Genomic DNA, 13,210 nt, shown 5'->3' on the forward strand with positions numbered 1-13,210 from the left:
AGTTTCAATTACATTTGAGGCACATCAGGATGCTTCCTGTGTAAAGTACATTTTGTGTGAAATGTTGCTAATTGACTTATTTACCCGGATTATTTCCACCTCTTAACCACTTTTGATTGTGGTTTGTTGTTTTTTTTGTTTTGTTTTTTTTAAATCTAGGCTGATGTGGCTATTTTGGTTGTGGATGCTAGCAGAGGAGAGTTTGAAGCAGGGTTTGAGACAGGTGGACAAACTCGAGAACATGGATTATTAGTGCGCTCTCTTGGAGTGACACAGCTAGCTGTTGCAGTCAATAAAATGGACCAGGTACATGATTAATTTTTTCATTTAGTTGAAGGGCTTCCATCTGGGATTGTGGACCCAATATTGTGAAATTAATATAAAGTATTGTTTCTTTCTTTGATTCTCAGCTCTGTCTCTTGTGTTTAGACTTTGCAATACTTTTCTTTTTATATATGGGTGTATTTTCAAAGCACACAGATAGTTTTGGTGCTAAAATGAGTAGCGGTCCTTGTTGTACTTGTGAAAATCTCACATAAGCAGTTAACTCAGTGGCATCTGCAAGGACACCTTGGTGGTCATTCAGGTCAAGACCCCAAGAGCTTTATTTAAACCTGTAAAGTGTGTTAAATATTACTAGTTGTGTTTCAGATTATTACTGTGTTGTCTATATTCTTGCTGAATCTGAATTTTGTGTAAACTATAAAAAAAAAAAGGTGCTATTCAAGGACAAATCAAACTAAAGTGCAAATTAAGTGGTGTGTTTTTTGCTGTCAGTAATTGTTAATGTGTATGCTCTTAGGTATTCAACTATGAATCCACATGGAAATCTCATTTATAAATTCATTGGGTGCTGTGTGTGGAGAACACCTACTGGTACTACAGAGTTGATGACATGCAGCAGTATGTTCGAGTCATGGTTAAAAACCTACAGTTTTATTATCATAATCTGTTTTCTATTTTAGGTCGATTGGCAACAGGAAAGATTTCAGGAAATTACAAATAAGCTCAGCCAATTTCTTAAACAAGCTGGCTTTAAGGTAATGTAAATTTCTGAGGTCTTTGTTGCTTTGTTCAGGCATTTAGGTAGGATAAGCTTTTCTTAGTGTCAGGTTATTTTGTGTCACTTTCCTGCTACTACTGTGTGCACATAGTATAGCACATGCCTTTTCCTTCTGGTAGGGTGTACATTGAGCCCTGGATAAGGTTAGTCAGTTCTTTAATACTCTTTCTGTCATCATCTTTGTTTAGGTCTGTTGAATCTTTGGGGCACTCACCTCACTTGTAGTTTCTTGGGATTGTTGTCTACAAAGCAGAACAGACCAAGGATCATCTATCTTACTGTTCAGGATTACATGAATGCCAGTAGAGAGTTTTATACCACAGCAGGTGTCAGTGTTGATTACGAACGCAGAAGAACACTCTCCATTTGCCATTCTTGACTGTTCTCACATTTCCTCAGTTCCAACTATCCATTTGGCTGTGGCCTTCCTGAAATCCCTATGCATAAATCAGTAATTCCAACTGAAGTTTTGCCTGTCAGATACGGAATTGGAGTTTGTTACCTGAACTCAGTTTCTAGTTGTTAATTTTGCTATCATCATGTTTAAATATCTCCAAATCTTTTTTGAGCACTGTGATAAGGCAAGAGGTAAACGGAAGGGAAGTGGGTCCATCAGGTAATCTGCCTTCTCCAGGGGAAATAATGAATGTGCCAACTGTTCTTTTATAGCTTAGATACATGATGTTGAAAAATGCACCTCTTGCTTCTGCTAGAAGATCCTGTTGTTAATGTATGCTTAACTTCTGTTTGTTTTCTTAATTAGGAATCGGATGTGGCTTACATCCCAACGAGTGGCCTTGGTGGTGAAAACCTGGTCACAAGGGGTCAGTCAAGTGACCTCACACAGTGGTATAAAGGAAACTGTTTGTTAGAGCAAATTGGTGAGTGCAATTTTCCTCATTTAAAAACTAATATATCTTAGTCCTGTGTATGTCAAAACTTTTATTTTGGGGGAAGTGTGGGACAAAGTTTTTTGAATGCAATATAGTTGATTTATCCCTAAGTGAGAAGTTGTTGAGGTAGTTATTAAATACAGAAATTCTAAAAGCCCTTATCAATTTATTTGCAGATTCTTTCAAGCCACCACAGAGATCAGTGGATAAACCATTTCGGTTGTGTGTTGCTGATGTTTTTAAAGGTTGGTTGTTTCTATAATATTTTCACGATTATTTAACCGATATTTAACACAAGTGTTGAAAAATGATGTAAAAATAAGACTTAAAGTAAGAGCTTTATGTGTATCAGTAGTCTTGAACAGGAATAGTAAGTTTTCAAGAACTGTTCTTTGTCAAATTTTAGATAGTACCGCTGAATGAGAAACACTGGAAAAGAAATTGAGGAAGAAAATCTGTGTGACCAGCTAATTGGCTGTGTAATGAGTTGATGGTTCTGTGGGACAGAATTTGGGAGTTTCTCTTTCCCAGACTGGTTTCTTGTTGCCTAAATGAGTGTTTCTCAAACTTTTTGAGTGTGACTTTTTGGGCTCTTTTACCTTCCACTCCTAGATTTTAAAAAAGTTTGACTTGTTCCTTTTATGTTCATTATTGTAGCTGTAAATAATGATAAATTCCTTCATTTTCATATAAAAAATTTGGAGGGGTGAGGTGGAAGAAAAGGGTGGTGATTGGTGGTGAGACTGTTACAACCAGCCAAGGATTTAATGAAAGGCAGCTAGCTATTCCCTAGCACTAGTAGAGATATGGATAGCAAGTAACTATAACCAGTTCTTATTTCCATTGTCTGGAGAAAGACTGCCTTGAGCCCTTAAGGTTTTCGTGGTAAACTTGATTTTTTTTTTTCACTTAAATGCATTTACATTTACAGGTAATTTAGAAGAAATAAGGTTTGTAACACTTATCCCGTTTGAAATGTTCCATAGGTCCCTTGAGAAATGTTGCAAGCTAAATGACAGCATGATTGAAATGTTGTAAATATTTGTAATCAAATATTATTATTGAAGTTCATATTTTAAAAGAAATTTTACTTTATATATAGGGTGTTTATAGGGGAAGTACAAACAAACCAAAATACCGATTGTAATTGGAAAAATCAGTTTTGTGCAATTTTCATGTGGGTCCTTGAGAAAACACTAGATGCTGTACGTGCCCTGGGTTAGCTGACTTAAGGTACTGAAGCCATAATGTTAAATATTGAAACCTTGCATGAGAACTTACCCTAGTGTGTTACCACTAGTTTCGTCATCTAGGCTGTCACTGTATTTTTTTTATTTTTTTTTAATTTCATGAGCTGTGGGAAAGAGTTTTAGGATTATTGATTGAGATCTTTCAAAATATTATCACAATTTTTGTGTTGCAATAACCACTTTTGTGTTGACCTAACTTTCACAAAATGAGCAATTTTGACTAAATGTGTTCTGTGGAAAAGTCTGATTTTTTGCTAAGGTATGCAAAAAAATAATGGCTTTGGAAGGGACTCAATTTACATATACAGCATTTATCACTAAATGTGGCGTTTTAGGTGTTTTTTAGGCTATTTTTTTCTTAACCTTGTGATCTCAAAACTTAATTAACTTGGATGCCACCAGAGGAAGTAGCTGCAGCTATGAGTACATGAAGCAACAGTTGTTCTCAGCTCTATTCCAGTGCCTCTGCATGCTCAGGAGGAGCTGTCCATAGAAGTGTGTAAAAAGTGAGAGTGCTGAGTGTGCTCTTACGTAGGTTGGAAAACCCCTTTCTTTATTTAAGGTTAGTTACACATATGATTCATCTACCTCAGCCTGATTTTGGCTGTTGTCCTCCATAGCCCTCCTAATATTTTTTTCCAGGCAAACTATCTCGTGATCCAAGAGGTCCCTGTAAATTCCTTGATGAATGCATCAATCACCACTTAACCATGTTATAATGCTGTCTAGGGTATGACTTGACCTGACTTTAGAAAAGCCTTGTCCAGCAGCCAAATCCTGAGGACAAAGAACATGTCCTGGGAGAAGCTGAGTACCATGATACACAGAAATCAGGCTATTTTTTATGCCCTGATTCTGTCCCCCACTATCCATTTTGTACTTGCATTGATTTCCTGGGGAGCTGAAGGAACTTGACATTTTGCAGGAAGCAATCGGCATGGGAGAGGGTGAAGCTTCAAACACCACAGTGGTTTACCAAGCCAGAGCTGGTGATGATGTGAAAAAAAAGAGAAATCGTTCTTGATTGTGCTTGGGAGTGGTTGGGAACCTGAAACCAGTTCGCATTTCTCGTTGCCTGCAAGTGCTTGCAGAGCCAGCTTCAGGTTCTTTTGTGGACCATATTGAGATGGTATTTGTGCCATGACCTGGGGATTCTTTTTCTAGCAATTATCTGCTGCTCCAGTTTTCTGTTCTTTTGACATCTGATGTCATCTGTTAATTGATTGCATTCATCTTATTTGCTGGAATGAATAGAGGAAAATTAGCTTGCAGACATACTGGTAATATTCTTCCAGCTAGATAGATGGAAGCATTCGTCAATAACGGTGATGAACACAAAAGAGCAAGTTGATAGTATGTGACCTCAAGGTTTGAGGTCAGCTTGCTCTTTTGAATTCAGCTTTAGATTAAAAGCTTAATGTGACACACAAAATACTCAGATGCTTGCTTATCACTGAATTCTAATGTTCAGCAAAAGGTGTATTTGTTGTTTGTATGGTTACTGAAAATGTCATTGTAGACTCACTTCTGAGGATTCTTTTTAAACACACCTGCAAACGCACGCTAAGGATATGAGGCATTTTTTAAGGTGTAAGTGCATAAATGTGCACGTGTAGCACATCTATTGAAAATAACTGACATATCATTCAAATAATGAATTCAAATAAGGACATTGAAGAAGAAAAAACTTTGCAGATCTTTTATTCAGAAATGCTTACATCATCCAAAATTACAATAGCTCCTCATATTAAATAGCACTGAATCAATCTTTGACTTTCCAGGAGTAAAAGAAATATGCAGACAGAGCACGTAGACTGAGCATGACTCAGTTAAACAGTGAATGGTATAGGAATTTGTACCTGTATGCAAGAGAATTTTTATGAGAGGTCTGTGATATGTTTTTTTTTTAATCTGTAATTGTAGTGAGAAAGTGCTGAATTAAAGAAAATTGTTAGAAATGAAGGGACTTAATCTAATATTGAAAAACTAAAAAATATTTCTTCATATACCTACATTAGCTTAAAGAAGGATATTTCTCCCTTAGTTCTGAAAAACATAAGATCTAGAGGTTTTGAATTTAATGTTTCATTTTCATTATGATGCACAGCTGGCTAACTTGCAAGTACTGAACTCTACTGCGGGGGCGGGGGGGGAACCTGTCTTCATTATATTAAAAACTTATCTATGCATTGCTGAAGGGCTAACTTGTGATGGGAAATTGACCTTGCTATGAAGTTTTTTGGAATTATTGCTGTGTTTATTACAGACCAAGGATCAGGATTTTGTGTGACTGGTAAAATAGAAGCAGGCTATATTCAAGTTGGAGAACGACTTCTGGCAATGCCTCCCAATGAAACTTGCACTGCAAAAGGTACGGTCTTCAGAAGCGTGTTTACTTTCAGGTCAATACTGGGCTAGAAGCAGTTACTGAAATGGTAACAGACTGTCAAACTGATACTAACTGTCAAACATAAAATGTGAAAGCATAAAACGAATTTCTTTAGATGTGACTGTGTCTGTATAAATATGTCTATGAAGAGTATGTGAAATCTTGCATTTTTTAAAATCTTTTTTTACCATATCAGATATTCCAAATGTTACAGCCTCGTGACTTTTGACATTGCTTTATGAAGAACCTGTAAAAACATCTGAGTTCCAGCAATGTTTATAAAAATATGCAGTACAGGAATCATTAATATTCAGCTTTGCTGTGGAGTGTTATTGCTGTTAGGAAGTGTGAGGATGTTGAACAACCTTTAGAAATTAACCTTTGAATTAGATGTGAAAAAGCTTGAGAATTAAGTCTCTGCTGTTTGATGTTCATGAGATTGTCACCGATCCTTTCATAATATACAAACTTTCAGGAAATAATTGTCCTGAGCAACTACAAAAGAGAAGTAAATTGGATTTAAATTTCAATACATTTGATTTCTGAGAAGAGGAATAGTTAAGACATTAAATGTTTACCTGTTTCCTGATTAAGCTTGCTGGTTTTGTACTTCAGAGTTGTTTTGGTTTCATATGCAAACAGAAAGATAAAATTATGATTTTCCTACATTGACCAATGAATAAAAAATTAAGACCTCAAAATAAATGAAGAGGTTTCTGTATCTAACTATTTAGCCTGAATTCAGCAATGTGCTGGTTCGACTGTCCTGTTTCGTTCCAGAACCAGCTCGTTCAGTGCTAATTTGGGAAGCTCTTCAGTGTGCCTGTTTATACGGTTGCATGCACATTGTTCACATGCACAGGAATGTTACAATAACGTGGATGAATATGGTTATCAGACCACTGTAGTCACTCCTCTGTTTTGGGAGTGGAGGAAGTAGTATGGAAAAAGATGTATTTTGTCTGAGTATCCCCAATGGTACAATTCTATGATTTTTCTTTGGTACTGCCTTTCATATGGCTGAAAAGCAGGTGAAGGTCGGGGGTATTAGTTCATTAAGCGTGTATTATTTATATTTAATGTAAAGAAGAGATAACTTAATTTGTCATACAGTACTTACTAAATGTAGTGTGCACATTAGAATTCCAGTTTTTCATTTCAAAAGGCTGAGTTTCACTTATTCTGTGAGAATGACATGTACATGTGAAATAATTATCAACACTGCTTAAAAAAACAGTACTTAACATGCTTGTAGTGGAATGATGCTTTCTGGCATGTTTTTGAGAAGTAGTTTTGGGAACAGATTTTCAAATCAATAAATACAATCTGTAGCAAAATAGGACTAGATCCTATAAATGCGTGCAATAGTTATAGATAAGTGAGGGTTTTTTCTTTCATCATTGGTGTCTCCCAGAAACCTCAGAATGTTAAGTCAGGAGCAATTATTTTTGTCCTCACCCACGAGCCAGGTTATCTTTTAAAGCAATTAAAATGCATCAAAATCAGTATAAAATTACTTTTAAAGATGCTTTCTAATAGATGCAATGTCATGAACGAAAGGCAGCAGTTACGCTTTTTTATGAAAGAGTCAGCAAACCCACTTAAGGTAAATGAAAGTTGACATAGTACCATTAAAGTATATGAAGGATGCGGTCTAGGGTGTGCGTGTGCCTCAAAGGATGGGTGGGGCAGATACGGAGATATTAGTACTACGGCATTTTCAGGACTGCGTCATCTGCGCTGTGTGACAAGTGCCAGGTCCCCTCCTCTGGCTTAAATAAAGCCATGTTACTGTGCAGGGTGGGGTGAGAGAATAGTGTGTCCTCACCAAGGGGGAAAAAAAGCTTCCTCAGGCTTCTCAGTTAAAAAGCTTTTACTCTCAACCCATTCATACTGAAAATTGATGAGTAATGGTTGATGAAGCACAAATGGCCCAAACAGAGCTGTTTGTTTGTAGCTCGGAACCTAGGTACTTCACTGTGAGGTTCTGTTTTTACTCATTTCCAGGAATCACACTGCACGATGAACCAGTTGATTGGGCTGCAGCAGGAGATCACGTTAGTCTCACTTTGACCGGCATGGATATCATCAAAATCAAGTGAGCAAAACTGGGTTTCAGTCTAAGTAACGGTTTGTTTTTAATGAAAAGCTTTATAACTATTACACTTAACAATCAGCGGTTTACTTGAAGAATGATGTGGCTACCAGGATATTTAAAACCGAAGTGATGCATATCACCTGGCTTGCATGTACAAACGTTGGAAACATCTGCTACATGTACAACGGCAACCTCAGAAGAATACTGTTAGTTTTCATACTTTGCCCTAGTGCTGACACTGGTAACCTTCAAAGCCTTTTCCTTACGACTTGTCCTTGGATATTTTAATTGCTGAATTAAGTAAATCCCTCTTGCTAAATAAAACAAAAGATTTTTGAAGAGCTTATTGAATCATAAAGAATTCTAACAAAACACATCCAAACAACTGCCATTGCGTACCAGTAAGTAAATCTGGACAAGTGGAATTGATGGAAACTTCATTCAACACATTTAACTGCTTGTAATGTTTGTTTTGGTAAATGTTTACTGACCCTTTTTTGGAGGGTCCAATACATTCAGTGAGACACAGCAAATCTTTGCGTCTCTTTCAGTCTATAGGTTTCATGCTAAGCATTAGCCTCAAGCTTTTAGTGTCGGTTGTTGTTCGGGCTAGAAAATTGGATCTGTAATTTGTTCGGCTTTTTTACATTCCAGTTGGACTTCAGACAGCAAACTTTCAAGCTACTATTTGAAAAACTCCTTGCACTGGTAGTTTTGCAAACTTATGCTCTGCTTTTAAGGGAAAAGTACAGGCTTGTCTGTATTGCCATTTCACAATGGGGTGTGATTCTCTGTGGTAAATGGGGGATGAAAAAGTCTTGTTCTACTTGTTGAATGAAGGCTTGAGTCAATTCGTTACCTTAATGTCATTCATCTTCTGGAGATCTGTTAGACTTGTCAAGAAAAGGTATGAAGTTTGAAGTCCTCTTGATACTGGTGAAATTTGATTACATCTGATAGAAACATTTAATCATGCTGTTTGTTCTCTTCAGTCGTATTTCTGAGTGGGATTAATTTTCTTTTCATTTTAGATGGCTAAAACTAGCCACTGTGAGAAAGCTGTGTCTAGTCTACCTTACTGACTTGTAAAAAGCAGCAGCTTTCTTGTGACTCCATGTAGGGTTTTTTGGAAATGAGTTCTGCTGAGAGCTTAAGTTTTGAGAGTCCTGATGATGATATTCCTTTATCCACAAAATAGTTGAGTTACAGGCAGCAACGCTGCAATTTTGGGCACCCTGCAGTATTTTATGCTATTGATCTGAAACAATTAATCTCTGAATGAGAGTCTAATTCTTCAAAGTACCTACGCACAGGAAGCAGTGACATTTTCAGAAACTGATTAGCAATGGACGTAGTTGTTCGCTGAACTAGACAGACCTCTTCATGCATACCCACAAAATACTGTAGACATCATCTAGGAATTAATTTCATTACAAGCTTTAATACAGTGTTCCTGATTTCTTTTTTTTCCTACAGGTTATATTAAAGTGGTGGTGTCTTTGCTTTGCTTGTCTTAAATATTTATATTTTTCCAGTGCAGTGATTAACATTTGTATGTCAAGATATCAGTTTCTTTTGCTCTCTCTTCTAGTGTTGGCTCTGTATTTTGTGATCCCAAGGAACCCATTAAAGTTTGCACTCGTTTCAGAGCTCGGGTTCTCATCTTCAATACGGAGGTTCCAATCACTAAAGGATTTCCTGTAAGTCTCTGTGAAAGTTCTGTGTTCATTACAGGTTGTTCAGGGCTTTTCCTCTCCATGTTTGACCCCCCCGAATGTGAGAGGCATTTAGCATCCAGAAGTGGTTCTGTCTCTCCAGAGGAAACAGATTCTTCTGCAATTTGAAGAGGATGTAAGGGGCTATTGTGGGTGCTTATGCATATTCTTACTGGCTTTTAATACATAGCTGAGCCATTTCAGAGAACATGAGTTCCACCACAGTCAGGCTAGGCTGTCCTTTAGAAAGCTCATGCCTTGCAGGAGTGTAATGATGCACTTAGTTGTAAGATACCTTGTAGAATAAATAAAATATCAGTTCATGCTACAGAACTGCACTGAAGAGGCAAAAGCAAAACACTTAAAAATGAAAAAATGTATTTATGATGAATTAATACATGACCTTTGTGTCATATCTGTAGAGATCACAAAGTTTAGTAACTAGGAACATTTACCGAATGTGAGGCAGAGATTCCTGTGAGAGAAGTATTGTTAGCATTTGTTTAAAAAAATCAGTCTTTAAATGAAGTTGATGTTTTTGAGTATTAACACCTAGGATTTCTGATTATTGTAGAATGTTTAATAACTGAAAAAAATATTTTTAGGTGCTTTTACACTATCAAACCGTCAGTGAACCTGCTACTATTAGAAGGCTGTTGAGTGTCCTGCACAAAAACACTGGTGAAGTGACAAAGAAAAAACCTAAGTAAGTGTTTTGAATAGTTAATAATTACTCAAGAAATGGGCTGACTTTTGATTAATATATAATATATCAAGCAGGTTCTATTATGAAGCAATATTGTGTTTGTAAGAATATGCTTTCATTGTTTTAGTTGGTTTCATGTTTAGATTTCAGAGTGCATTACAAAGTGAAAAACCTCCGGCCCACTTGATAAATGTGGAGCACCTGAGAAGTAAAATGACTTGCATAAGGTCACTTGCAGTATTGGGAGTGAATTCTAGATCACCAGCCCTGCACTTAAAGGATTTTTTTTTTTTTTTTTTTTTTTTTACATTATCTCTCTCTCTCTTCTTCCTGTAATAGCATAGGATCCTTGGTATAATCCTGGAGATGGGCTACTGTCTAAAATAAACTCAACTAGACAGTGGGTCAGAGAAAAAGAGATTTAGGGAGTCTTCCCATACAAGGTAAACTGTGGGAACATCCCTCTAGTTATTTAAATCTGTATTTGGGTAGAAATGCTATTTGATACATGCAACGTTATCAGAATAATCCTTTTCCAGAAATTGCATGGCTGAAACTGTTGCTGAAAGGTAATGGGAAGAAAAATCATGACTTCTACAGAGCAATGAATTGGCTCTTTAGTTGTTGGGTTTGAAACAAGACTTGATTTCTACTAGACATGAAAAAACTGGTATTAATGAGATAATTAACTTCAAAACAATTTGCTAAATGTTGTGGTGGGTGCCCTTCTCTAGAAGTTTTTAAAGAAAACTCGGATGCCTTTTTAAAAGGTATGCTCCAGGCAAATGAGTTTTCAGTCTGGTGGCTTGGGTTATACTTGACATCAAGCTTGGTCATTATACTTTTGGCTTTTTAAGTTGATTTTTTCCATTTATTCACCATTCTTTTTTTCATTTATGCATGCATAAATTTATAATAGAGTTTTCTGGTTATTTACCTGCAGGTTCTTGACTAAGGGACAGAATGCTGAAATAGAACTACAAACTCAAAGACCTGTTGCTTTAGAGTTGTATAAAGATTTTAAAGAGCTTGGGAGGTTTATGTTACGCTACAGTGGTTCCACTATTGCTGCAGGAGTTGTCACAGAGGTATGGCATTTTTATAACAAACCTTCTATACTGTAAAGGAACGGTGTTAACTTTCACATAGCATTTAGTTTTTATGGTTAAGACCCATTTTACACCCTTTAGCCTAAAAAGTGAATTTTTTCTGCTGAAAAAGAGACAGCGCTTCATCAAGATGTGAGGAAAACGTGCTACGGTTCTGTTCAATTTATTAGGAGCAAAAATTACTCTCTTCAGAATTTTTGAATATTGTGCATTTTTTCCCCTCTCTTGAGTTAAAAAATAACCCTCCACTATTTTAACATACATCAGTCTTTCTGAAATCTAATTGCCTGTATAAATATACTGGAAGTAGTTTGTAAATAAGAAGTGTTGGCCATTTTTACAGTGGCTAGTTTGGGTCCCAGATCTTTTTCTGTTAGCGTTAAAGACCATTGTACATTTGATTCTTACCAATGCCTATAGACATTTTCTGATCCTGTGTAAGTGAGAGGAAGCAAAGGCTGTGGGCTAAATAGAAATGTTTTGCCTTCTATTAGGAGCAAAAAATATGAGTGTCCCTCTATCTGTCACTTTAAAAAATCTTGCTATGATTTGTGGATTAGAATTTAAGTTCTAATTCTAGGGCTGAGGGAGGGAAATTTAGTCACATTAACCAAGTTCTGGTACTGAGACTTAAAGCTGAGTCATTTAATGTCAAAACATGGAACTAGAGCGTGAGAATTTGTGGCTTCTCCCTGTGTGCGTAGGAATGATGAGCTAGGTCTGTCAGAGGCTCTGGGCCTTATGGAGCTTTAATGCTCTTTACAATCTGTCTGGTCTTAAATAGGATCCAGAGTTAGGGCTTTAATCTTGCACCTGTTTTTCATTAAATTTAACTTGAAGTAAATGGGGTCCTATTTAGATCTGTGATGCCCAATGTTTGTAGAATTGGGGACTAAATAACTCTTTGATTGTTATTTGGAAATTACTATTTTAGTACTTGTGATCTTGTTCCATAGAATTTCAGAGCAAAAGGAATTATTTTTTCCACAGCTAATTATGTTACGTTGAAAAAAACTGTGATTGTTTTACATTGAGTACTTCATTTTTCACCACAGGGGTTTTTTCCATTTGTTTATATTTTTAGATTAAAGAATGATAGTGATCATTCTTCCACCGTCCAACCAAAATGCAGTCAGGTATCCAAACTTCCGTTTAAGAATCCAGTTACTTCAGTTGAAGGAACAAGTGCAATTAATTGGGAAGATGATGACAAAAGTTAAATCATGCGAGACATCTGGGGAGCTGTTCATCACTCTCTCCCGCTGCAGAACAAGATGCCAGCTGACAAGGAATTGCTAACATTGCACTTCTCAATCTCAAGAATCTCATGTGGAGTTTAGCCCTTAAAGAGCTTGGTGGAAAAACCTTAGAAAGTTGAATTAGAGAAAAAGATGATGAATCATCATGAAACAAACTCCTTACTTCCAGACATAAATTGTTTACATATTTTCTTTGATTTGCTTTTCTGCTGCACATTAATTCAGTAAAGTAACTTTATTGGTCTAATATATTTTTAGGTTTGAGTTGAATGCATATTCAGGGAAAAAAAGAACTATTTACTTTGGTTTCAAGAGAATGGCATGTAGTATTATCCCAGGATTGTTTTCCCTGTCCCAAAATTTATTTAAAAAAAAAAAAAGTTTTCTTTTGCTGTGTAGTGGAAGCTGTGCCAACATTGGCTAATTTTATTTTTTAAACTGTAAGAATAATAAAATAACTTTGTCTGAGCATAATTTTGTCTCCTTCATCATTTGTTATTTAAACACTTCTAAATTGTGTTAAATCATTCTTTACTTTCCGTAACTCAGAAGTTTCAGAGTAAACTTGTGAGTTAAAATGCGAAACTGGCATGCAACTTGTCTTTCTGTGGAAATAATTTCAGTTTTTCTCATGTTACTCAGTGCAGCTACTGTGCATACACATCTCTTTCATACAGACTTGGTGCTCTTTTGAACAGAAGCTGGCAGTTTAATCTTGGGATGTACGC

At 36.3% G+C, this 13,210-nt stretch overlaps 1 protein-coding gene across 1 annotated transcript in view; it reads left to right on the plus strand.

Moving 5' to 3' along the window:
• The window catches only part of LOC104318743 (HBS1-like protein), a 64,731-nt gene extending 51,775 nt beyond the window's left edge, over positions 1-12,956 (plus strand). The window contains exons 9-18 of the mRNA XM_069787266.1: positions 160-306; positions 966-1,040; positions 1,827-1,944; positions 2,133-2,201; positions 5,473-5,577; positions 7,603-7,693; positions 9,285-9,393; positions 10,014-10,114; positions 11,058-11,202; positions 12,308-12,956. Of these exons, the coding sequence (XP_069643367.1) occupies positions 160-306; positions 966-1,040; positions 1,827-1,944; positions 2,133-2,201; positions 5,473-5,577; positions 7,603-7,693; positions 9,285-9,393; positions 10,014-10,114; positions 11,058-11,202; positions 12,308-12,319 (972 nt within the window). The 3' untranslated portion in view covers positions 12,320-12,956. The remainder of the gene's footprint in view (positions 1-159; positions 307-965; positions 1,041-1,826; positions 1,945-2,132; positions 2,202-5,472; positions 5,578-7,602; positions 7,694-9,284; positions 9,394-10,013; positions 10,115-11,057; positions 11,203-12,307) is intronic.
• Positions 12,957-13,210: the final 254 nt, after the last annotated feature.

Source organism: Haliaeetus albicilla, chromosome 7, assembly GCF_947461875.1.
Source record: "Haliaeetus albicilla chromosome 7, bHalAlb1.1, whole genome shotgun sequence".
Taxonomy (NCBI): Eukaryota; Metazoa; Chordata; class Aves; order Accipitriformes; family Accipitridae; genus Haliaeetus; species Haliaeetus albicilla.